This window comes from Palaemon carinicauda, chromosome 13, assembly GCF_036898095.1.
Source record: "Palaemon carinicauda isolate YSFRI2023 chromosome 13, ASM3689809v2, whole genome shotgun sequence".
NCBI classification, from domain to species: Eukaryota; Metazoa; Arthropoda; class Malacostraca; order Decapoda; family Palaemonidae; genus Palaemon; species Palaemon carinicauda.
In genome coordinates, this window is record NC_090737.1 from 97,357,404 (window position 1) to 97,384,708 (window position 27,305).

A 27,305-nucleotide genomic window follows, 5' to 3' on the forward strand; every position below is an offset into this window, starting at 1 on the left:
GCCATTTGTTTAAATGTCTGTTACCTTAACTTAACGCTATCAATGGCATCTTTTACATCATTAAAATTTCTAAAGAAAATGAAAGGAAGAAATAAAATATTTCTCCAAATATTATGGGGGCCCACTTGGTCACAAAATACCAGTCATGAAACAATTTCTAGTGGGGCAGATAAGCTGGGGGGGGGGGGGATGGAATAATAATTTCAAGTGAGTGTAGAAGTAATACATCCTTTTTCTATTTTGTAAACTCATCAAAAAAATTTTAGTTTGAATATTTGTATCTCTCGTGTGCCCTTATAACTTGTCTCAATACTTTTCTTTTGTTTCAGGTTTGTGCACTGCCAAAGCCAAAATATATTTGAAAAAAAAAAATGGCCATGTTTAATTTGAACTCCTATTGAAATTGTTATCCTGCTACAAGTAACCTAAGGTAGCATGGATGCTAAAGTAGTCATGTTGCAATATCGATGGTAAAGTTACAAATAAAATAATGGATGACAGATATGCTGCAAGGTAAAACATGTTTTTTTTTAATGTTGAAGAAATATGCATACAGTATTAGTAAAGATCCAATAAATTAATTAGTGAAATCTAAAGTAATTAGTGAAGACAAAATTGTGACAAACTAAAAGCCTTTGCATTGTTGTGATTCTGTATTAATGCAGTTACACCCTGGTGCTGTACTTGGTTACAGTGTTTCAGTCCCCTGAGAAATGTAGATGCTGCAAGTAATAGTTGTTACTAGGTCATAGTTGTTGAGGTAACAGTTCATGAAATGTCATTGTTGGTATTCAAGACAAAAGCATAGAGGATTATGAGGCAATAACATTCCTTCCATAACAGCTAAAGAGCTAATCAATACACCAACAGCTCCATTACTTTGTCTAGTACCCAGGAGTGTGCCTGCTGGCCAACTCGCCGAGGTGGTGTGAAGAAGTACCTCCTTACTTGTTGACGTAGGCCATTACGGTGGTTCTGATGCTCATAAGCACCACAAAGTGATCTATCAGCGGCTTTGTAATGACTCAAGTGTCAGAATAACTACTTTAATTTCCAACATGTTAATATGCAAGCATCTCTTTCACATATCAACACCCTGAGTTGATATTATTCCTCTGTTGTACACCCAATCCCTCCTTCCCTGCATCAGTAACCAGAAGCATCTCCAGAGGAGGGCATTTTTAGAGAGTTCCTTTGAGTATATTCTCATCCCTTTGTCTTCAGCCTTCTTATTTCTTGGTGGACTGGCCTGGCTTCTTTGCCACCCAATAGTAACTACTGACACCTCATAATAAATTTTAACAGCAGAGTTCCAACCAAGATAAAATCATGTTATCATAACATAAGGGTTTTTATTCATGTAGTAAAAACTAACATAAATGACATTAAAATTGTTAATAGCAAATCAATCAATACTATTCAGCTTAAATGCAAATTTAATCTACATCACTGAAATCCACGCTAATATAATAATCCTACCTCTCTGAAGGTGTGTGATACTCTCATCGAAATTGTCCGTTTCAAGGAGGGCTTGACCAAGAAAGAAATGTGCTTTAACCAGTGTTGCATCAATCTCAAGAGCTGTACGGCAGTCTAAACAGACTAAATCCCATCGTTTTAACTTTAAGTTACACAGTGCTCGATTAGTGTAATAGACAGCAACAGATGGTTTTTTTGACTGAAAAAAAAAAAAAATAAATAAAATTAGAACTTTCATGCATCTAAAAGGATGACGAGGCCATAAATCAAGAAATGTCAAATAGTACCGTACATCCTATTACTAACTTTGAATCCATTTTTATTCCTGCTTTAATGTTGTCTCTTATTTTTACCAAATATTTATAAAATTGTGTTGCAATTCTCTAGGATTGTGAAAGGGAGATCGTTACCAGTTGTCAAAAATTTGTACATAAAAGTTTTCTAATATTTGATTTAACCCTCTCTTTATATTTCTGACATGACAAATTTTAAAGTACTTTGTATTTTTCCTAAGTATACAAATCTTTGACCTTTGATAGGAGTATAATATCGGCGAAGCTGAAACAGCAGTTTGACTTTCAACAAGGTAAACAAGTTGTTGGGGGGTGAGTAAGCCCCGACCACCCGAGAGGAAGAACAATCCCCCACTTTATCCTTTGGTGTACGTGTATGATAAGGAAAAATAAAAATTACCTTAAAAAATTCTATTTGTTCCTACACATAATACAGATCATCGTGCTTTAATAGGAGACTTACCCTCAAGAGGGACAAATCTCTTATGACTATACCTGGCTTGGTTAACCGACCCAGGAAAATTCAATAAACTTTGGTCCTAAGATAAACAAAAGTTATGATTCCTGTCAATCCCTTAACATTGTGCATAAGGATGCAAACAGAGTTGGGGTAAGCCATTACCAATAGATAACTGAAAGAAAAATCTATTTCCATAGGACATTTGCCCAGTGTAGATATTATATGATTAATGAATGCATGTAAAACAGGTCCATTATCTACCTTGCTCAGAGGATGGGGAAATTACTTCAATAAATTACCAATTGTAAAGAATAGTCACTCCAGTGAATACAGTAGCTTACCTGCATCTAGCATTCAGTTCAGCAACAAACTGTACCTGCGCAACTGCTGTACCCCCAGAGAGCGAAGGAAGAAATGATAAATTGCAAGATATCATTACCTCCCATGCTAAATTTACACCAAAATCGCTATCCAAACACGATGCTTCTTGTCCTGTGAGGGAGCTAGGCTTGCTACACCAACTGTTTTGTGGCTAACAGTCCCGAGGCAAAGCCGTCCCTCAGGGGTGCACCCCACCCCTCCTTTGATGCATCTATGAACAGCAGTAACTCCAGAGGAGAAGAGTTGAGAGAGAGTCCCTAGTGAGAGTTTTTGTCGTTCAGCCACTACTTGAAATGTTCTATCGCCGCTGTGTTCACTGTAACCAAGGAGTGGGGAGGATCGTAGATGGCTGACCAGTGATACTTCCAATACCACTGTATTGATCTCTGGTGGAGGCACACGTTGGGAAAGAGTTTCTCCTACGACTAATGGTGTCATAGAAGACGTTGCTATCAACGAACTGGTAAACACTAAACTGAAAGAAAGGGTCATGCCACTTCCCTCAGTCTGTTGATACAATCATCTGTCAGAAAGACTTTTACTGCTGTCATATCTATCAGCATCCCCAGGTACTCCAACTTCTTCCAATTGACCACAATTCCCAGATCATAACAAAAGGCTAAGAGTCTGTCTCGACCCTGGAGCAACTGTCTTCTTGAAGACGATAGGATCAGCCTATCATCAAGATACCAAAGAAGACTAATCCCATTCAAATGGTACCAAACTGAGACTAGCGTGAACACTTGAATGAACACCTGCAGAGAAGTTGATAGTCCGAATCACAGGACTTTGAACTGATACACCACTCTGTTGAGGAGGAAGTGGAGGTACTTCCTGCTTGATCGATGGACAGGTATCTGGAAATATGTTATTTTCCTTAGTAAAATAAATTTTTGAATATACTTACCCGATGATCATATAGCTGCATCCCTGCTGCCCGACAGAAAAAATCTACGGGAGGAATACGCCAGCGATCGCTATACAGGTGGGGGTGTACATCAACAGCGCCATCTGTCAAGTAGGTACTCAAGTACTCGATGTCAACAACGAACCAATTTTCTCCTCTGTCCCACTGGTTCTCTATTGGGGAGGAAGGGTGGGTCCTTTAATTTATGATCATCGGGTAAGTATATTAAAAAATTTATTTTACTAAGGAAAATAACATTTTTCAATATCAAACTTAACCGATGATCATATAGCTGATTCACACCCAAGGGGGTGGGTAGAGACCAGCATAACAAGTTGACATTATGAGCTAAGTATTCCGTATTTTATTTTAGCAGTTATTCAAAATAACAAGCATAAAATAAATAAGTACCTGGTAAGAAAGACGACTTGAACAATTACTCTGCCTTTTTAAGTACGTCTTCCTTACTGAGCCTCGCGATCCTCATAGGATGCTGAGCGACTCCTAGGAGCTGAAGTATGAAGGGTTGCAACCCATACTAAAGGTCCTCATCAAAACCTTTAATCTAGGCGCTTCTCAAGAAATGATTTTGACCACCCGCCAAATCAAGTAGGATGCGAAAGGCTTCTTAGCCTTCCGGACAACCCAAAAATATTTCAAGAGAAAGATTAAAAAGGTTCTGGAATTAGGGAATTGTAGTGGTGGAGCCCCCACCACTACTGCACTCGTTGCTACGAATGGTCCCAGAGTGTAGCAGTTCTCGTAAAGAGACTGGACATTCTTAAGATAAAAGACGCGAACACTGATTTGCTTTTCCAATAGGTTGCGTCGAATATATTTTGCAGAGATCTATTTTGTTTAAAGGCCACGGAAGTTGTGACAGCTCTAACTTCGTGTGTCCTTACCTTCAGCCAAGCTTGGTCTTCCTCATTCAGAGGGGAATGAGCTTCTCGTATTAACAGTCTGATAAAAATAGGATAAAGAATTCTCTGACATAGGCAAAGATGAATTCTTAACTGAACACCATAAAGCTTCAGACGGGCCTCGTAAAGGTTTTAAAATAGAACTTAAGAGCTCTTACAGGACATAATACTCTTTTTAGTTCATTTCCAACCATACGATAAGTTTGGAATATCGAACGATATTGGTCAAGGCCGAGAAGGCAGCTCGTGTTTGGCTAGAAAACCAAGATGTAGAACATGTAGCCGTTTCGGATGAGAATCCGATGTTCTTGCTGAAGGCATGAATCTCACTGACTCTTTTAGCTGTGGTTAAGCATATCAGGAAAAGAGTCTTAAAGGTGAGATCTTTCAGGGAGGCTGATTGAAGTGGTTCGAACCTGTCTAACATAAGGAATCTTAGAACCACGTCTAAATTCCAACCAGGTGTAACCAAACGACGCTCCTTCGTGGTCTCAAAAGACTTAAGGAGGTCCTGTAGATCTTTATTGTTGGAAAGATCTAAGCCTCTGTGACGGAAGACTGATGCCAACATGCTTCTGTAACCCTTGAGTGGGAGCTGAAAGAGATCGCTCTTTCCTCAGATATAAGAGGAAGTCAGCTATTTGAGTTACAGAGGTACTGGTCGAGGATACGGATACTGACTTGCACCAGTTTCGAAAGATTTCCCACTTCGATTGGTAGACTCTAAGGGTGGATGTTCTCCTTGCTCTGAAGGCAGTTAGACGAAGAGCGTGGAGGCCTTGGAGTACCTTCTTTACGCGTGGCAGACGTAGCAGGTCCACCCTTAGGGGAAGAGTTCTGGGAACGTCTACTAGCCATCGAAGTACCTCTGTAAGTTATTCTCTTGCGGGCCAGAGGGAAGCAATTAGCGTCCACTTGTCCCTTCGTGAGAGGCGAACTTCTGCAGTACCTTGTTGACAATCTAGAACGGAGGGAATGCATATAGATCTAGATGAGACCAATCAAGTAGAAAGGCATCTAAAAGAACTACTGCTGGGTCCGGGATAGGTGAGCAAAGTATTGAGAGCCTCTTGGACATCGAGGTTGCGAAGAGATCTATGGTTGGCTGGCCCCAGGTGACCCAAAGTCTCTTGCATACATCTTAGTGGAGGGTCCAATATGTTGGAATTATTGTCCCTTCCTACTGAGACAATCTGCTAAGACATTCAAGTTGCCTTGGAAGAAACTTGTTACTAGTGAAAAGTCTAGACCTGTTGAACAGGAGAGGAGGTCACTTGCGAACTCGTACCATGTCAGAGAGTAGGTCCCTCCTTGCTAGGAGATGTACATCAAAGCAGGGAGTTGACCGTGTTCACCTCCACTACTTTGCCTTGAAGGAGAGACCTGAAGCTTTTCCAGGTCAGACGTACTGCCAGAAGCTTCTTGCAGTTGAAATGCATTGTCCTTTGACTCGAGTTCCATAATCCCAAGCATTCCCTACCGCCTAAGGTCGCACCCCAGCCTACGTCCGATGCGTCTGAGAAGAGAACGTGGTTGGGAGTCTGAACAGTCAGGGGAAGACCCTATCAAAGGTTGATAAAGTCCTTTCATCCAGTCAGACCAGACTTATCTTCCGGAAACCGGGATCTAGACCGCTTCTAGCGTCTTGTCCTTTTCCAGTGAAGAGCTAGATGAAACCGAAGAGGACGGAAGTGTAGTCTTCCAAGTGACACCAATTGAACCACGGATGACAGTGTCTTAACCAGACTCATCCACAGCCTGACAGGGCCGCGTTCCTTCTTCAGCATCTTCTGGATGGATAGCAGGGCTGGGGGTTGATCGTCTTGTTCAGCCATGTCCTCATCAGAGGGTTCCTCATCCGAAACTGATGAGGAAACGGCAACGGAGTGGGCAACGTCTGACTCGCTGAATCCGGTCGCACTGGTGGATGCGTGACGGAGCCGGACACAAGATCATGGTACTGCTGCACAGTCTGTGAACTGTCAACCATGGGGAAGCGAGGAAGTACAGCGACAACCCGAAACTGTCTAGACTGTCTGGGTTGTGCAGACAACCCCTTATCGGGTTGCTGAGGTTGCCGCACTGCGTCACAACAAGTCACCTCTGCTGGTTGTTGAACGTCTTCCTAGTGACACACTGAACGTCCACAACCACCTCCGAGAGTCGCTTAACGTCAACGTGCGACTGGCAACCCACACTGGGTCGCACCGGAGGAGGAACCATCTCAACTGGCGGACGTGAGTAGGAAATCTCAGCGTCAACAGGGCGTACAACCAACCGGTAGGAAGGTTGTTGGCAAGAAGGTTCTTCTCCGTAAAAAATCCTCTATCAAGGACTAAGCTTGGACTGCATGTCTTGCAACAAAGCCCAAGGTCTATGGGAGCAGGTGTGGCAACAGACGGGGTTAGCGACTGAAGCGGAACCATTTACCCTCCCTGGAAGCATGTTATGCTTTAATTAAAGTCCATAGGAGGCTAAGCAGCTTAAGGCTCCTCTCCAAATGACAGAGTCCTCAAGGGAATATCAGAAGGAGGGAGAACAGCACTTTCTCATCTACAGGAACCATGTCCGAGAAAAGCTAGGTTATCTCAGTGAGGGTTTCACTGGTGCATAAGCAGCAGACCAGAAGGCAACGTTATGAAACTGCATGACAGTCTGTGAACTGTCAAAAACTGAACTGTCAACCACAACAGGAGCGTGAGGACATACAGCACTGGTGTATTAGTAGCAGACCAGAAGGCAACGTCATGTAACTGTTTGACAGTCTGTGAGTTGGCAACAACCAAAGTTGTGTGGGGAAGCCTCAACTCCTGACTGACTAGTTTGCTGCGGGCGAGTGGCGGTAACCACAGTGTGTTGCGGAGGCTGACACACCGTGTCAAAACACGGCAGCTTGTGGTAGCTCACGCACGGCAACGGAGTGCTCCGTGTGTCTGTGGGAGTCAGCATACGTCTGGCAGGGTTGACTGTGCATGGGTGGAGGAGCTCTCACAACAAGAGTGTGGGAGCAGGCAGCCATGCCGGGCGCACAACCGTGGTAGGCTGTAGGCCAACGGGTGCATCGTCAACCTTCTCCGCAGTCGGAGTGTGGGAGCTGGCAACAACAAAAGCGGAGTGCTGGTGCGTGGGAGGGACTGCCGTGGGTTGCGGAGCATGCCGCATTGCGGCAAAACACGGCAGCTTGACAGCACCTTCCCACTGCTGATGCGGAAGCTCACCCATGTCAACGGAGGGTGCAGCATGAACATGCGTCTGGCAGGGTCGACTGCGCAACGGTGGTGGAGCTCTCACAGGTGGAGTGTGGGAGCAGGCAGCCGCAGTATCTGCTGAGCGCACAACCGTGGCAGGTTGTAGGTTAACAGGTGCATTGTCAACCTTCTCAGCACGATACTCCTGCATGAAGGAGCAAGCTGAGACTGCATAGTCCGCAGCATGGACCACTAGGGTCTATAAAAGACGGCAACAAACGGAGCTACTGTCTGTTGTGACTGAGGGTCTAAAACAGCTGGTGCGGCAACAGACGGAGTTACTGCCTGTTGCGGTACCACCTTGCCTCTCTTGGGAGGTGTGCAGTCGTCGGATGACTGCAGCGAGTCCGAACTGACCCAGTGGCTACACCTAGGCCGTTGGACTTGCGCGGAAGGGACCGACTTGCACTTAAAGCTGCAAGATTTGGTCCATGGTTTCTGCGAGAAACCTCTTCCGCAGACGAGGAATAAATGGGCTCTCTCGTCTTTATGTGGGTGGGGTGATCACGTCGGCAACGTGTGTAGATACACCCGAAACCACGGAGGGAAACGTCTGTTCGTCGATCAAGGCCTGTGGAACCCATCAGTCCTTCGACATTACTTCTCCCCTGGGCTTGGGAGCTTGTAAGAGGTATCGGACTAGGTGAACAACTGGCACGAACAGACGAACCCTCGAACGCAACACTGTAACACTTTGCGCATATCACTTTATCACTTTTGATTTTCTGTTTGCACTTATTTCACTGAAATCGAAACTTTAAGTGATTTGTACCTGAAACACGCAATCCTATCCTTCATTAAAAGGTAGTAATTGCGAAAACAGTTTTACAATGCAACAGAAAAACATAATGAAAGATAAAGAATTCAGTGGCTGGAAAAGACTAAACACTAGATCAAATAAACTACGTTTAAAATCTCTCACCGCATAAAGCCTGGGAACAAGAATAAAACTCTAGAAACGTTTTACCTTCTTCCCCTACAGCGACTAGGGAGAAGAGTGAAAAAACGAGAACAACGTTACCCGCTTGAACGAAACGTTTATTCTCCTCTCTCCCTCTTCTCTCTTGACTTAGAACCTGAGAGAAGAGCCCAATTATATATCGTTAAAACATATTATTTGCTAAAGGAAAAAACTGAAAGGTTTCCCAAAAAGTTCCTTTATTAGAATCAAAACCATTTAAGCTAAGAAAGAATGAACGAAACGCTAGAATCGGTTTACTCTTACTGCAACGTGAAACCTTGAAATACTCTCTCTCTATCGTAACGATAGAGCGCATGTTGAACGTTCTGAACGTCAACAACTGCGGAGACTAAACTAAACGTTAGTTCATCTTTGAAAACAGTACGAGACTATCAAAGAAATTCTTTCAAAAACATTAAAATTAAAAAAGTATAAATTCTTAAAAGGAAAATACGATATGACGGGCTCAATGTTAATTAACTTCGGTTCCAAGTAAGGACCGCCTACTATTAGGAAAGGTCGCATATAAACAAACATAAAAATTAATTTTTATAAGTTTATAATAAATGGAAAGTTAATCGAAGAGGCCTATAAAGGCGGAGAGATATAAAATAAATAGATCTATAACTCGTTAAGCAAAATTACCAAAAACCTAAACACACTTCCGTCTAAGGGAAGGGTTGGCCATTTAAAAGTGAAAGAGAGTCCATACTCTCTTCGTCACCAACACTTCCGTCTAAGGGAAGGGTCGGCCATTTAAAAGTGAAGGAGAGTCCATACTCTCTTCGTCACCATAATTAAATCTATCCAAAACGAGTTCAAGTTTTGAAATGAAGATAAAACCCCTGCATAGCGAAAGCTCAAAACTGGAATAGTGTACTTCACCAAATCGTTGTGAAAACAAATCCAGTTAGGGACGGCATATTTAGTAGGTCTTGCCTGTGGCACGACAGAGGGAAAATTGGTTCGTTGTTGACATCGAGTACTTGAGTACCTACTTGACAGATGGCGCTGTTGATGTACACCCCCACCTGTATAGCGATCGCTGGCGTATTCCTCCCGTAGATTTTTTTCTGTCGGGCAGCAGGGATGCAGCTATATGATCATCGGGTAAGTTTGATATTGAAAAATGCATCCTTCAGATTGATAAAGAGTAGAAAGTCCCCTCTCCTAATGGCAACCCAAACTGTGCTGGCTGTCTCCATCTTGAACGGGGGTTTGCTGAAAAAACTTGTTCAACGGAGAGAGGTTGATCACTGGTCTCCCTCCTGTCTACTTCTCTACCAGAAACAGTCAACTATAGAAGCCAGAAAACCTGTTTCAAGCAACTTAAAGAGCATACTTGACCAATATTGCTAAAACCTTCTTTGATAGTGCCAGAGACTTCAGCAATCCCGGAAAGTATGCCTGAAAAGTCATTGGAACTCCGAGTGGAGGAAGAGAGTTGATGAATGGGGTACAGCATCTTGTATGGTACCACTCATTCTTCTGCTCCGTATTGCCCAAGGGCTCAAAAGGCATTCCCTACTCACAGAAACAGGAGAGAGGGAATGCCCTTCTCAGTGTCCCCTTCCTCCTTTCTTCCCAATACCTCCCTTCTTGACTCAGTCAAAGCCTTGAAAGGGGGGAGGATTCTCCCCACCATTTAAGAAAGAATAGGGGGCAGGAGTAGGATTGGATTTCAGTGCGGTCGATTGCTTCTTTGTAGCCAGTCTTGGGGCAGAAGGAGAAGCTCCAGACTTCAAGCCATTAGAGGGGCCTTTGCTCCTATATCTCACAACATGCTGAATGAGGGAGTCATGGCTCATCTTCCTCTATTTTTTGACAGTTTCCTTAACATCTTGATGCAGGAACAGAGATGCCACATCCAGCACCGAGTAGAGCAGTGCAAGGGTAGCTTTCCATCCCACAGGGTTGGAGAAGCAACCTGCCACCACATCTCTGCATTTGAGAGCCCAGTTGTCCCACTGGTTGACTGACTAGCTCACTAAGAGGTTGACTGCCTTAGCTCCGGAAATAATAGGAGCAGTGAACTTCTTCCTTAGATTGTCTGAAGGAAGGTGGGACACAGCGAAGTAAGCTACCACCCCTAACCAATTATCAGATAGATATACCCTGAAGGCTTGCCATGGATGCCAATTCCATTGCTGTAGATTCGGAGGCTGAAAAGGAGGTTCCCTCATATTTCAGCCTCTCTACTGATCATCCTTTTATCACCTCCTCTATCGCATCATCGACTGGCAAAGGGGTAGGTGGAACATCTTCCCGGATGTAAAATCTCCACTACCTAGATAGAGCTGGGAACCTTACCAGTCTGGGTAGACCAGAGACAATTCCTTAATCCCATAATCCAGAAACCTACCTTGTTTAGGGCTGCTCTTGCTAACCTAGGTTGATATAGCTCAAGGTTCGGTGGGAACCTTGCAGAACACCATAGCATAGGTCTAGAGATATAAGACATTCCTGTATAGGCTCGGATGATGGCTCACCGAGCTCATGGAGCTCTAGAATCAATGCCAAGCTTTTAAGGAAGGTCTACTCCATCTCATGGTTGTCTGTCTTGGCAAACGATAGGACCCTGATCTGGAGTGGAGTGGAAGAGTCTGATGGGTTTCGAGAATTCTTCCTCCTAGAAGAGGGTTCTACGCAGTAAGAAGGAATCTCTATCACCTTCCCATAAGAACAAACAAGGGCTAACAATGAACCGGGATGGTAGCCTTTAGACCTAGCAGCAGAAGCATGACTTTTATCCCTGATAGAGCTCCCATCTGCAGAAACTAAAAACAATCAATCTTCCTCCTCAGAAGGTGACCCTTCGGGAGCCAAACATTTTCTGGTTTTGTCCTTCTCAGGAGGAGGCTTGCATTTGGACCTAGTGTCCTTACGCCTAGATCATGTCAGAGAAAGGCCAATCTCAACCTGGGAAGGAAACACAAGGAGTGAAATGTTCCCTCTTAGATGATTTCCTGGGCTGTGTTGCTTCCAACCCTGAAGTTTCTGGTGAAAAGACTTCTCTCCTCCATCTGGAAGAACAAGGAGTCTTCTCCATTGCCTTTACCGTCCTGAACCAAGGGGTCCGAAGGCCGAATGTCTTCTCCGAAGGAGTCTAGTCACCATGGAACTGAGACTTCTTAAGAGGGAGAAGAGCATTGTTGAGTAGGACAGTCTTTATAGGCTTTTGCCGATGGCATCATGAAGATATCGTAACAGTTTCCTAAGTTTCCTCGAAGATCCTTGGTACGTGATGAGCAAAACAGAGGGGATCTCATGCTAGTGTATTTGTGACTGCGAGGTAGAAGAGCATTGTTGGGTAGGACAGTCTTTATTGGCTTTTGTCAATGGCATCATGAGGATATCATAACAGTTTCCTAAGTTTCCTCTACGATCCTTGGTACGTGAGGAGTGAGACCGAGGGGATCTCATGCTAGTGTGTGTTTGTGACTGCGAGGATAGTTTAGACCTAATATACATGACTTTGTGCATTTCATAACAGGATGGCATTTCCATCCTCTCAGTGGACTAATAAATCAGATGCACGAGTGACAAATAATGTTCTTGGACATCATCTTAAACCTTTGGCTCAAGAAAACTGGAGAACCAAGTTCTCTATGTAGCATTGTTGTATCTTCACAAAACAGAGAAGAAAGGTGGAGAAAGACTTGAATTTAGAATTCTGCCGGACTAGAGTCTGAGTCTTGGACATGACCTGCGGATCAAGGGAGGGGAAAAGCTTCCTCCATTTGAGAATAACAAGTGACAACATCTGCAATGTCAAGAAGTATACCCACTCGAAGCACTACTGGCAAGGCTAGTGCGAGTAGGGTTTGCTTGAGAGACCTAAAAACTCAAGAAGCATTCCAATGGGGCTCTAGTTCCTAGATAGGGAAAATCGTTCATAGCTACTCCCGAGCTTAAGTTGATCCTCCTAAGGGGAAGGATTTGAGTTCTTCAGTCTCTGAACTGATTAAAGGCCGAGTGACAGCCTTTTATCAAAGTCAATATGAAGAGCTCCCTTAATGAATGACGATGAGAAGAACTGCAATCCATTGCAAAAGTAGTGCTAACTGGAGAAGTAACACATCTACAATACCAATAACAGAACATGGTAATTTTACCAGCGCAAGCAACTAACACACCAAATAAATCACTACATTGTTTTTAGTCCATTAATTGTACTGTACTTAATAAACTCCTAAACTGCACACAGTAACATTAAATACACTACTGTACAGTACGCTTAACAGTACCAGGAGGGGGAGAATGCAGGGCCTAAACATGAAGCTGTAACATCACTCCTGCTTGGCTACAGGGGAAACCAGGGGCCCAAGCTCGGCCACAGTGAAACAGAGACTCAAGGCTGTGATGCAGAGTTACGGTTCTAGCCCCGTGCACCGGTTCAGGGGAACAGAAACTGTGGCTCCCTCCCCACATGGTTGGGAGCCGCTCGGGTGCCTCTTAAGAGAGGTGGTTTCATTAAGAAGCTTTTTCCTACGACTACGGTTGACAGGTCTCCCTTGACTTCATCTAAGAAGTCAACAGAATTGAAAGCCAAAGAGGACGATGAGGAAAACAAGTCAGAGGACGATGAGGAAAACAAGTCAGAGGACGATGAGATGTATTCTTCTACTGACAGTGTATTCCATGGCAGTTAGAGGATTTTAGGGTCATTTCAGGGAAGGTAATAGGGGAAAAGAGGGGTAAGGAAGGAATCTGTGTCTCTTGGACTCACTACCCGTGGTTTTCCCGGGGCTACACCTTTAAATCTTTTGGAGCGCGGAAATGACGGGACAGAGAGAATCCGTCCAGGGACCTCCTCGAACAATCCTTTAAGTAGTGAGCTGTGAAGGTTGACTGACTAGACCATGTACCTGCCCTCAGGATTTGGCCTACTGCCATGTTCTTCTCAAAGGCCAACGAAGTACTTAGTCCTCTGATGTCGTGGGGTCTAGGCTTCCCCGGAAGAGGAACCCCTGCATTACTGTAGGCTCTCATGATCACCTGCTGCAGCCAGAAGGAGATCGTATTTTTGGAGACTGGCTTCTTTACCAGTCCCGAGGAGACGAACAGACTCTTGGTTTCGGGGCGAAGTTTGGCCGTCCTCTCGAAGTACTTACGTACCGCCCTGACTGGACACAGAAGCAAGTCCCTCCAGTTGTCCGAACGAGGGATAGCTGGCACTGAGAATCCTTCAAACTTGGGGTCCCAAACAGCTGGATTCTGCGTCTTGGCTACGAAGGAGGGTAAGAATCTGAAGGCAGCCTCTCGCCATCCCTTCGAGTATGAGACCTCGTAAGACAGCCCATGAATCTCACCTACTCGTTTTGCTGATGCCAGAGCTAACAGAAAGACCGTCTTGAGGGGGAGCTCCTTGTCTAAGATGTCCTTGAGAGGCTCGAAGGGTGGTTCCGAAAGCATCTTCAGTACCCTAGCCACATCCCACTGGGGCACTCTAACGGCCTGGTGGGGGGCACGACTGCTCGAAGCTCTTGATGAGCATCGAGATATGTCTGGAGGCTCCAAAGTCGATGCCCTTCAGGAGGAAGACTTGTCCCAGGACCACCCGGACTCCTTTGATGGTTGGCATGGAAGTACCCACTTCGTCCCTAAGGCAGACCAGGAAGTCTGCTATCTCGGGAAAGGAGGCCCCTAACGGCCTGATGTTCTTCGAGGAGCACCACTTAGTGAAGGTAGCCCACTTCGCCTGGTATACCGCGACTGACAAACGTCTCAGGTACCCTGACATCCACAATGCCGTCCTCGATGAATATCATTCCTTCCTCAGGAGACGTTTGATAACCTCCCCGCGAGAAGGCGGAGGGACCGAGGGTTTTCGTGAAACCTTTGGAAGTGAGGCTGCCGGCGAAGGTCTGGTCTGTCCGGAAGAGGCTAAGGCGGAAGGCGAGCCAGTTCCTTTAGATCCGCGAACCACTCTCTCTCCGGCCATCAGGGCGCTACCAAAGTCATTCACAGATTGTCCGCCCGTCTTACCCTGTTAAGGACCTGTCTGAGCATCCCAAAAGGAGGGAAGGCGTAAACGTCGAGGTTGTCCCAAGGGTGTTGGAAGGCGTCTTCAAAGGCTGCTGCTGGATCTGGCACAGGAGAACAAAACACAGGGAGCTGTGCGTTCAGTCTCGTGGCGAAGAGGTCTATCACCGGCGAGCCCCACTTCAGAATGAAGGACTTGGCCACTTCTGGGTGCAGGGACCACTCTGACCCTACCATTGACCCATCATGCTGAGGCCGTCGGCCAGGACGTTTCTCTTCCCCGGAATGAACCAGGCTGATATTTTGATTTGCTCTACTCCGGCCCATTCTAGGAACTCCATCGTGAGACTGCACAGTTCCTTCGACTTCAGTCCTCCGTGCTTTTTCACGTAGGCCACCACCGTGGCATTGTCGCACATCAGCGCCACGGTGTTTCCCCGGAGCAGCTGGACGAACTCTAGGCACACCCTTTGTACTGGCATCATCTCTAGAACGTTTATGTGCAGGCCCATCTCCTCGCCTTCCCATTTTCCTTTTGCAGTCTTGTCGAGGAGATGGGCACTTCAACCCTCCTTGGACACGTCCGTGAACAGAAGCATCTCCGGAGGGTCGGCTTCAAAGGGCATTCCCTTGGTGTTCGATCTGACGTACCACCACTCCAGGACTTCATTCGTCTCCGGGGACACCGGGACTATCTTGTGCGGGGAGTCCCCATGATTCCAGAGCTCCTTCAGGTTCCACTGCACTCCCCTGAGTTTGAGCCTCCCCTGGGGGACTAATTTCTCCAACAACACGAGGTGGCCTATCAGTCTTTGCCAGTCCTTGGCTCTCCTGGGCTGGCCCGACAGGAAGGGCCGGAGGATCTGTTCCAGGTTGTCCAGTCTCTCCGCGGAGGGGAAGGCTCTCGCCAACCGGGAGTCTAGGACCATTCCGAGGTAGGTCATCCTGGTGTAGGGTATCAGCTGGGACTTTTGCAGGTTGATGATGATACCCAAGACGTTGCAGAACTGCAGGAGCTTTGCGCCTTGCTCCCTCAGTACTTCCTCTGAGGCTGAAAACAACAACCAGTCATCTAGGTACCGAATCAGGCGGATACCCTGTTCATGTGCCCAGGCTGAAACTGTTGCGAAGATCCTCGTGAAGACCCGAGGAGCTGTCGACAGTCCGAAGCAGAGGGTCTTGAACTGCAACGTTTGAGTACCCCATTTCACCCTTAGGTACTTCCTGCTGGAGGGATGGACAGGGACCTGGAAGTAGGCATTCTTGAGGTCTATGGATATCATGAAGTCCTCCTCCCTCAAGGCCGCTAGGACCGACTTCGGGGTGTCCATCTTGAAGTCATTCTTGCACACGAACTTGTTGAGGGTTGAGAGGTCTATGCCTGGTCTCCAGCCCCCTGTCTCTTTCTCCACCAGGAAGAGCCTGCTGTAGAAACCCTGAACCTGGGTTCTTGACTGGCTCTACTGCCCCCTTCGCCAGCATTGCAGATTCTTCTTCCTGCAACGCTGCTACTCTCAAGGGGTCCTTGGGTGCCAACCACTCCGCCTGTTAATCTGGGATCAGAGGTGGGGGTTCCGCTAGGAAGGGCAGCCTGTACCCCTCCTTTAGTACAGCTACGGTCCACGGATCCGCTCCGTGGTCCCACCATGCTTGCCAAGATCGTTTGAGGCATCCCCCCACCTGAGGCATCGGCAGGAGTAGGGGGCCTCTCTTCCTACCTCCTTCGAGAGGCGCGGCCTGAACGCCCTATCCTGAAGCCCGCATAGGAAGGCCTGAAGGCTGACTGCGAAGTCGGAGCTCCTCTACGGGTGGGCTGCGAAGACTGGGACCGGGCCGTAGTCGGGGCATCCCTTCTGGGTTGGGTAGGTGAAGCGCAGGGAGGTTGAGAGACGTCGGAAGATGGTCTTCTTGTTGGAGGGGGTCTGGGCTCTCCCGCATCCTTCAGTTTCCTGACCCTCATTACCGTCTCCTCCACCACCTGCAGAGGGAACACCGATTCACCCCACAGGGATAAGTTCCTAAGGGCCCTCGCTTCCCTGTCCGGAAGCCTCCTGACCGATTTGCTGAGAACTGTGTCCCTCTTTCGAAGAAACCAATTGGCCGTCTGAGAGAGGGACTGGTAGGACAGGAACTTGAGGGCCTTACCCCCTGAGCTAATCAGCTCCTTCAGCAATGTCTGGTTCTCCGGAACCGAGATGTCGTGCGAGGCCTGAAAGCCCACCAGGGTGCAGGCCCACCAATCTAGCCAGGACGAGACGTAGACCAGGTCCATGGCCAAATCCTCCATCATGGAGATCTCCGACAGGGAGAAGCAAACTGGGGCGGCGGTCGCTCTCTCTTCTGCGGATCCCTGACCTAGGATGGCGACTGCAGGTTCTACCGTACAGGGACCCGCACGGCGCCCTTCAGGGAGGTAGAACCGCTTCTGGGTCTTGAGGCCCTGGAGGAGGTTGGGGGCGCTCTGACTCTTGGGGGCGTCCGCATGGCTGGCCACTATCCTGTCAATATGGGCCATGCCCAGCCTAACGTCTCTCGCCAGAGGAAGCGCATGTGAGGGCCTCTGCTGCACGGGGGTATCGACCAACCTGCTGAGGCCCGAGAGCCAGTCTCCGTCTGCGGCGGGCTTCAGCTCGTCCAGCCTGTGGTGCCGTCTAATGAGAGCTATCACCTTCCTGTATGCTGAGACCTCGGCCGCTGAGCCCTCCGCGCCGTCTCCAAGGACCTCCGTCGAATGTTCCTCTGCCTTAAAAGGGGCACCCCCGACGGAGGGTGCCGCTTGTGGAGGAGGCATCTTCTTGTCGCGGCATACCTTCGGCGGTTCTGGATGGAGGATGGGCATCGCCGTTGGGACGGAGGCCTCCGTCCTGGGCTTCTCTCCCCCCACGGAGGACCAGGCTACTGCGGGCTTCCTCGTGGCTGCTAGATGTCTCTCGCGTTCCTGCCGGCTCGTCAAAGACTTGGAGGCTGGGACACGGCCGCAAGGCCGAAGAGGCGACTCTCTCCGCTGGGCGGATGGAGCCGGAACCTTCGCGGACTTATGCCTGTCTCCTGGGGCCTGAAGTGGGGACTCCCTTCGATGCTCAGGCCTGCTGCAGGGAACGTACTTCGCTGTGGGAGAACGAACCCTTGGGAGCCAGCCAGAGGTACCCGGAACTGCTGAAGCTCCCAGGAGTTGGCTGCGTGGGATGGCGACACGCACCCATTCCTCTCTAGGGGAGCGGCTCCTTCTGTACTTCCTCCTGGGGATCTAGCGTGCCTCCTGGCATGGCGAGATCTTGAGCGGGAACGGGACCGCCTCCTGCGGGACCTATCTCGTCTTCTCCTTTGGTCCCTCGGGGCTCCTTCCTCCGAGGAGTAAGAGGACGACTCGAACGAGGAGCCCGATGACCTGTAGGACCGCACCGAAGGTTCCGAGTCGTCCCACGTGACAATCCGTAGGCGACGAGGGCTCCATGAAGACAGGAGGGAGCATTGCTGAAGGCGCTGGGGAGTGAGGCAACTTCTTGCTGGGGAACCAGGCCTCGAACTCTTCCTCCAGCCTCACGGGCGACCTGAAGGGCGTCCTCAGCGGCGCCCACGCGAGGGGATCTGATGGCAGCGAGTCCTCCTTCTCGGCGTCTCCCCTAGCTGTAGACGTACCTGAAATGCAGGCAGGCCCATGAAGCGGGGGAAGAGGCTGCAGCAGCCTTCCCCCACATAGGATCGTCGGAAGAGACGGGCCCTGCTGGCACCAGGACTCCGTCCTCCGAACACACTCCCATCCTTCCCTCAGGCCCCCCACTTGCCTGGACCGACAAAACATCCCCACTAGCAGGTATCTCAGACTCCTGGGGAAGAGCAATAGGCCTCTTCCCCGCAACTGATTTACCTCGCTCCCTACTCTGGGTAGGAGAAGGCGGCTGAGAAGCCCTATCCGACAAAGCATCGGGAGAAGCAAGCGGCGAGGAGACGCTCGGCTTCCTAGGCGACCTCTTGGACGCCTTCTTCTTCTTGGTGCCGTATCGCACCCACTGCACCTCGTTCCAGGACTCGCACTCCGGACACATGGCCGTAGGGGAACACATGCTGCCCGTACACGACGAACACAAGGAGTGAGGGTCGACTTCAGGCTTCGACAGAAAAGCGCCACACGATTTACCAGCCATAGGCCCGGGACAACGACGGGGATGCTCCATCACGCACTAGTAAGGCACCGCGAGACACAGGAACACAGAGGGAAAGGGTAGGAAAGGGTAAGGAAAGAGCACAATGGGACCACGTGAGACACAAAGGGTCGCACTGAATAAGGAGAGCGCGTCGAGGTGTTAACGCGACGCGACCAGAACACTTACTGGAGATCCAGACCTGAGCAAGCATGCTCTCTGACCCCGGGTTGCCTCATGGCGCGTATCACTCCGCCAAAGGTTACCCCGCATAGAAAACGGGAGTATGGTAAACTACACAATTCTGGTCGGTTGGGAGGATATCCCAGATACTCCTAAGAAAGTAGTTCGAGGTAAGTACTCCGTGTTGGAACAATTAAATGTTTTTAGCATGCACAGCTCAACATTACCGATTGCCAGTACAAGTTTGTGACCTAGGAAGGGGGTCCGGGGGCTTGCCCCTGGCTAGGGGTTGTGACATAGGAAGGGGTCCGGGGGCTTGCCCCCCGCTAGGGGTTGTGACCTGGGAACTACTATGATAGGTTAGGTGGGTTTGTTAAGTTCGGTACCCTTTTATATATGGTGTAAAGGGTATATGGAAAAATGATTTAAAATACACATTCTAATATTAGCGTAGCATTGCTAACGTTAGCAATGTCAGCGTAACATTGCTAATGTTAATGTGCGCAGTACATACGTTCTTGATGAGTGAATTGAGGACGGAATTTGAACAAGAGCCAATATATTTAAACATTTTAACAGAAAATATATGTTTTCCTGTAGAAAATAACATGATTTAACCAGTTTTCACCCACATTTCATCCGCAACAACAACAACCAATTCAATTCGGCTACTTGAAGTTAGTTGAACTGGTTGTTCTGTTTGTTTGCTGTTGAAATGAAGGTCAAATTCGGTTAGATTACGTCATTTCCTACAGGAAAACATATATTTTCTGTTCAAAATGAGAATCTGTAATACAGTACAACTTTACTCAATATAGTGTACAAGTTGAAAGCACTAAGAGAATACAAAGGAGGAGAAATGTGATTCATAGGGGAAAAAAATCACAAATTCTTTAATTTGTATTCTCCATAATCATATAAACCTGAGACCTTTAATGGTAATATGACTTCAGCCAAGCTAGAAGCAGCCATTTAGCTTCCCAAAAGACAGAGCTCACCTTCATTTTGATATTTTGCCTGGGATTAGCAAGGTGGTTGTAGAGGGTCATGCAACTTAATGAGGCATTGTCCATTCAAGAACTGCTCAAGACTTATCCCTATTTTAAAAGATGAAGGTTTGTAGACAAGTAAAAAAAGTAAAAACTTAAATATTTAGATGGTGAAAAGATTGCATTGCAATTCAGCCTTCTCTACAGTAAAGGTTTATCACTAAATTGCAAATATAGAAGAGTTAAGATCATAATTACCTGAGCGATATCACATGGGTTGAAAAGTACCATAGATAGAATGAGCTTTATAATGGAACAACAGATTTAAGATATCTTGAAATAAGAAAGATATAGACATTTGAATATTACAATTTTCAAACGAGATTTCCAGCATATTATTTATATTTTTTAACAAAATGCAATAAACACATAGTAAAACCCCCAATTGAGAAAATTAAAAAAAGCTTCCTGAATTGACCAAACTTTACATCAAAATCTCCTAAGTATATAACTCCAATGCATAAAAATTGGTGTGACTAATATTACCAGAAGTTACCACGGACCAACACTCGCGAAAACAATATACCGAGCATGAGCAGTTTTTGTAAACAAACCTGGAAAATGACACATATCCCCTTCTTAACATATTTCATACTTCCACAATCTGAAGGCAACCAATCTAAATACCTTATATAAATGTCCTATGGTTGAATCTGAGTGTCGTCTGAATTGAAAATGTACAGCCTACTTACAATTAACTTTATATCAGGCTATGCTGGCTAGTACAATGGTAACGTGTTTGCCTAGCATTCGCATGGCAGCAGATCGATCCCCGCCCGGGCCCGTGAGTTTATGCTGTTTACTGAGGAGGCCACTGCTGTGGTTACCCGGCTGACGTTCTGGTGCGCATCTATTCTGGTGGAACTGGAACTGAAACCAGACACCTTAATGCTAGCTAGTATTGCCCACGGTAACATCACAAAAGGCGTGGGGTTAAATCCTAACAAACTTACGATAGCATCGGAATAACACTTGATGGCTTCATCGTATTTCCTGGTGGCGAATAACTTGTTCCCCCTGTTTTTGAGATCCACATCCGTCATTCTTTGACAGCCACTAAAAAACAAATGAAGAGGATATTCATCCGTCAAAGGACAGCCAATAAAAAACAAACGAAGAGGATATTCATCCGTCAAAGGGTTTGTTTACATCGATCAGCTGATTCACTTTGGAAGACTCTGTGGTGACGAACACGATGCGCAATGAAGAATTGTCTGTCCTCAGGTTCAGGTTCAGGTTCTGGGGTGAGGCATAGCCTTTACAACGGCGCCTCTGTGTCTTTTAGTTTTGTGTGTTCCTTATTTTCACTAGTTTTTCTCTTTTCATCCACATTTGTTGTAGTATACTTTTCTTATTTTCAATATTCTCTTCACAAAAAAGGAATTTTCCAACTGTTTGTGCACTATCTTCTTTGTATGGTTGTTGAAGCTCAATTGTTTTTATTCTTATATCACTAAACTGTGGACAATATAATATAAAGTGGTTAGCATTTTCTTCTACATCACAGAATACACAGTTTATATTTCCATCTTGGTGTCTGTTTCTTATATTCAAGCCCAATGAGTTTGTCCTTGCTCTAAATAATAAAATTGACGAAAATGTATTGTCATACACTTCCTCCTCCTTGATTTCACTTTTCCAGTTTTTATACAAAATTAAACTCTCCTTACACTCCATTTCACTCTTCCATTTGCTTGTGTCCCATTCTCTTGTTCTCTTCTTTATGTCCTCTTTCGTACATCTCTTGACTTCTCTCATCGCCATCCCACATTCTTCAGCATACTTCTTCACATGCATCCACCACTTCCTCTCTTTTTCTTCCATATCATTGACTATTGCTGTAAGTAGGTCCTTTTCTCCCTTAAAAATGCTATTAAGGTACCTCAGCTTACCATCCATTACCCTTGTTTTCATAGCTGATGCTCCTACATCCCCTCTCAAGGCTACAATTGCTGTATTCCTTACACCCCCTAACATCCTTCTATACACTCCATTCTCTATTCTCTGCAACTTTTCTATTTCCGTTTCTGTTAAGTTAATCACATTTGTTCCATATAATATAGAGGGTAGTGCTACACTTTTCCAGTATGTTTTTCCTATCAGTATCTTATTACAGCTTTTTTCTATGATCGAATAAGTAAGATTGGCTAGCTTTTGCGCCTTAACTATCATTTCACTTTTCTGTGTTTTGAACATATTCCTACCATCATCTACCTTGATACCTAGGTATTTAATATTGCTTACTACTCTTATTCCCTCTATATTATCTGGTTTCTCCTTCATATTATATATAAGTATGCTACTTTTGTCTCTATTTATGTCTAAACCACACTGCTTTCCTATATCTATCACTTTCCTTATGTTTAATTCAGCATCCTCTATATTCTCAGCAAGCACTAGGACATCATCAGCAAAAAATAATACTACTAGCTTTATAATATCATTTTTAAAACCATTACCTTCCCTTTCTACTTGTTTTATAATCTGATAAGTAATTAATTTGAATAATGTTGTAGAGGCAGTACAGCCTTGCTTTATTCCACTACTTACGCTCAATTTTTGTTCTACTCTTTCCCCTATGTCTAATGTAGTCGAGTCTCCCACATACACTTCAGCTATAGAGTTAATTATACTAGTATGTACTTTGTATTGCTTTAATGTTTCTATCAGTGCTTCCCTTTTTATGGAATCGAAAGCTTTTTTGAAATCTAAAGAGGCCACTATGAGTTTTTTCTTATTTTTGAAAGTTTCTTCGACCATGTATTGTAAGATGAATATATTATCCTCAATCCTTCCTCCTTCTGTAAATCCCGCTTGACTATCCTCTTGGAGGGCTCCTGGGAAACGATAATGTTTCTCTCATAATAAATGTTTGTCTTCTTCTTTAACTGGTCCCATTACCTCGAGGCCTTATTGCACGATTGACACATTTTTTATACACATTACAGTATGTTTATATATATATATATATATATATATATATATATATATATATATATATATATATATATATATATATATATATATATATATATATATATATATATATATATATATATATATATATATTTATATTTATATTTATATCTATATTTATATCTATATTTATATCTATATTTATATTTATATTTATATTTATATTTATATTTACATTTATATTTATATTTATATTTACATTTATATATATATATATATATATATATATATATATATATATATATATATATATATATATATATATATATATATATATATATATATATATATATATATATATATATATATATATATATATATGACCTTGTCAAGATTAGCTAACCCAACATTTCCATGTCAAGATTAAGGAACCCCATTTTCTACATGTAAAGAACAACGAACACAATTTTCCACTTGTAAACAATAGCGAACCCAATTAACCTTACGTCAAGAATGACGAACCCGGTAATGGTTGGGTTCGCCAAACTTGATGAAATGTTCTGGACTATGAAGATAAAAATAGAAAAGGTAAATAAAGAAAAAATATGTTGGAAATATAAGTGATCACTTTATTGGTGGAAGAAAAATTGATAAGTTAAAATAGTTCTATTAAAATTAATATCTTATGAGTCCCAAAAAATAAAAGTAAGTTAAAACCAACATATTAGGAATCAAAAAGAAATTGAGAAGCAATTAGATGATAGAACTCAATTAATCTGTTACCCGTATTTCGTTCCATCCACATAAACTGGTTCAAATAGCTTGGTAGAAATTCACGCTTTCATCCTGGCATGTTCTTGATTTTTGCTTTATGCTTTGCCCAATACCACTCAATATGCTGTGTGTGGATGCCTGCCTCCGGGTCAAGAAAGTGCAAAGAGTGGTTCACGGTTCTGTACTGGTAGTTTTGATTATTAGCTATATTTCTCTAGGCTCGCCATTCATCGCTGTGAATAGTTGATTCATGTCTCACTATTTTTTCTACTATTGATAGAAATGTCTCATGGTCCCTGTGTTCCACTATTGCCATATATCCCATTGGTGGAGAGGCACTAGTATCTACCAAGCCAAAAACCCAAACTTGGCGCGTAGGGGATCGTCCTTGATGGTCTTTAGGTTTGTGGCATGAATCCACAGCTGCAATTTTACTTTTGATTCTGCAAAAAAAATGAGTCCTTCCTTATTGATGAGTTTCGTTTATACCGTGAACAATCTTTTACCTGGCACTTCCAGACAACCGTCTACAGAGGCCCAACACTTTATCCATTTCATAGATATACCGCATAATTCATATTGTAATTTCCGTCGAATAATTGATTTGTTTTTCATCCAGTCAATCATAGGTAACATTTCCTTCCCAACTAATGGTTTCACAACCTTCGTGAACGTAGACCTATCCATTTTGAGGGATAATGGATATCTCAATATCTAAATTAGTTTTTCTTTTATATTATATAGATAAAAACCATTTTTTGGAGGATTTGGGTAATTACTCAACCAGCTGTTTAAGTAAGTAGGAAAAAAATTGAGCTAGCTGATTAAGTGAATAGAAAAAAGTTTAACAAGTAAATAGAAGCTTTAAGTAGCAATTGAAATGCTTGGACTTGTTTAATTACTCATCCAGCTGTTCAAATAAGTACAAAAATATTTGACTAGCTATTTAAGTAAACAAAAGAAAGTTCAACATGTTAATAGTAGCTTTAAGTAGCAAATGAAAAGCTCGTGTAAAGATTAACTAATCCCATTGTCACATGTCAAGAATAGGGAACCCAATTTACCACATGTCAAGAATAAGGAACCTAATTTTCCACATGTAAAAAAATAGCGAACCCAGTGATGGTTGGGTTCGCTAATCTTGACAAGTTCCTATGTGTATATATATATATATATATATATATATATATATATATATATATATATATATATATATATATATATATATATATATATATATATATATGTATATGTATATATATATTCATATATATATATATATATATATATATATATATATATATATATATATATATATATATATATATATATATATATATATATATATATATATATATATATATATTTAAATTTATAGTTATAGGGACTACGATTTTTTTAGTGTTAGAATATTTGCGAGTGTTCAATATTGATTATAGTTAGATATTAACAACATTGGTGGTGTAATTAGTATGTTTTATGGTGCAGAGATGGATACACACAAATAAAAACAGGGGAAAAGAAAGATGTGGGTCTACCCCTCAAGAAAGCAACAGATCTACCGTTTGAAAACTGGTGGTTTAAGAAAGGCAGAATTTTATCGTTTAGTTTAGTTTGAGGAAAATGAATGAAAATGAGTAATTGAAGTTCTGCGGCTATTCTGCAAACGTTTTTCTATGAATTTGTTAATCTCCAATCGAGTAAATAGGCCTACTAAGAAATTGGCCTTAGAAATCACCTTAAACTCTCATGGAATATATGGGTAAATCCTACAGAAACATGACCATTTTACGTTAGAATGTTATCCTTTACTGGTAAAACAACCGATAGCTATAGATTCGATTATTTTAGCAAAATGTTTAGTAAATAAAGTTTACTTTAAAAAAAAAAGACATACGAGAGCCTTGAAAGGTGTTATGTAAGGAGTCATAGTTATTAGAATATTGATGTTTGGTTATAGAAGTGTTTATTAGTTACATTAAGTTTACATAAATTAGAATTAGAAATTAAAACACCTTTCTGTTGAGAAGTGTTTTGATTTACATTTCTAATTTTATGAATATTTTTTTGGTTCTTACAGTTAAAAGAAAAAAAAAACCACTTCGCATTTCGTTTTCTTTAAGATGCATTTGGAAATTCATTAGGTTAGACTTCAGTAATGTGATCAATCAGCGAGTGAATATTGCCTAGGCTAATAAGTGATTAAGTGGACATTTTGAAATATCAAGTGGTAATTTCAGAATCATGCACGAGTATCAAAATGAATGAAAGTAGGCAAAATTAATTTTGCTAATACTAATTTTCAAAGGAACAGCTTTGGAATATTTCTGTAAATTCAAGGATAAATTGTATGAATATTAACTTCTTTGAGATTTCTGAAGCAAACAATAAATTTTTAGCAGTATAAAGAATTCTTTAACATATACCTTTAAGATTTTATTTGTCTATCACTTGACTGTAATTTGTCTTCCAGTGCTCAAATAAATGTAGCAAGAATCTCTGGATATCACATTGTAAACATTACTTTTGTAAACAAGAATCTGGATAATTATTCTGGAAAGAAACTTGTTATTAATAGTGTTATTACCAAGACTGTATCTAGTGTATAGGTATATAGGTCTATATAGAATCGAGGGAACTTTAAACTATTTTCAGATGTTACACATCCTTATTGCTCCATAACTGATATTGATGATACCTCTGAAGCTTTAAAATACGTCCTTGCTAGCGTTAGGGAATGGATTCAAATCAAACAACTAAAACTATATATAAATAAAACTGAGTTTATGGTAGTAGGAAAAAAAAAAAAACAACTCGAGAAACCAGAGTTACACTCAGGTGTATCCAAAGGATCAGAGTCCTATTTTTTAACGTCTGTTCTTTTACTTGTTTACGTTATTGAGTTTTAAAGAGCTTTCTCCACGTTTGTGCCTTTTTTGTGCTACAAAAGAAAAACAATTCCATTAATGGAATAATAGTGATATTTTGTTTATTTTTGACATTCCAGTGAAGAGTATAAATATTAAAGGAAGTAGAAGATTTTTTGGATCGATTCTCTCTCTCTCTCTCTCTCTCTCTCTCTCTCTCTCTCTCTCTCTCTCTCTCTCTCTCTCTCTCTCTCTCACACACACACACACACGCACACACACACGTACACACACACACACACACACACACACACACACACACACATATATATATATATATATATATATATATATATATATATATATATATATATATATATGCGTAAAAATCACAGGAAAACGTGATGCTCAGATGCAGAAGAACCACAGGGAAAATGAAAATACAGAATATACACTTGAGTCCTGACTAGTTTCGTGATACTTCCTCAGAGGACTGATTTATTGAGAGAGGTTTCTTACATTTTATAGGGAAAGCAAAAGTACGAACATACATATAGAGATTTAGAGAGCAATGACACTCCCTTACCCGCTACCTGGGCTTGACTCAGGTGTGCGTAGGAGGAGTCCGAAACTCGTTAGACACCTGCTAAAAAGGGTCATTTCTAGTGGCGGGTATATTCTTGTTTTCTTCTTATTTTACTTTCATTACAGTTATTTATATGTCAATGCGGTAGCCT

At 43.4% G+C, this 27,305-nt stretch overlaps 1 protein-coding gene across 3 annotated transcripts in view; it reads right to left on the reverse strand.

The window, feature by feature from the left end:
• LOC137652339 (E3 ubiquitin-protein ligase CHIP-like) overlaps positions 1-27,305 on the reverse strand; it is a 335,562-nt gene that overhangs the window by 75,101 nt on the left and 233,156 nt on the right. For 2 of the 3 annotated variants that reach the window (XM_068385687.1, XM_068385685.1), the window contains exon 2: positions 1,480-1,678. In XM_068385687.1, the coding sequence (XP_068241788.1) occupies positions 1,480-1,678 (199 nt within the window). Of the gene's footprint in view, positions 1-1,479; positions 1,679-20,964; positions 21,218-27,305 lie in introns of those variants that run through there. The other variant, XM_068385688.1, reaches the window with a different exon arrangement.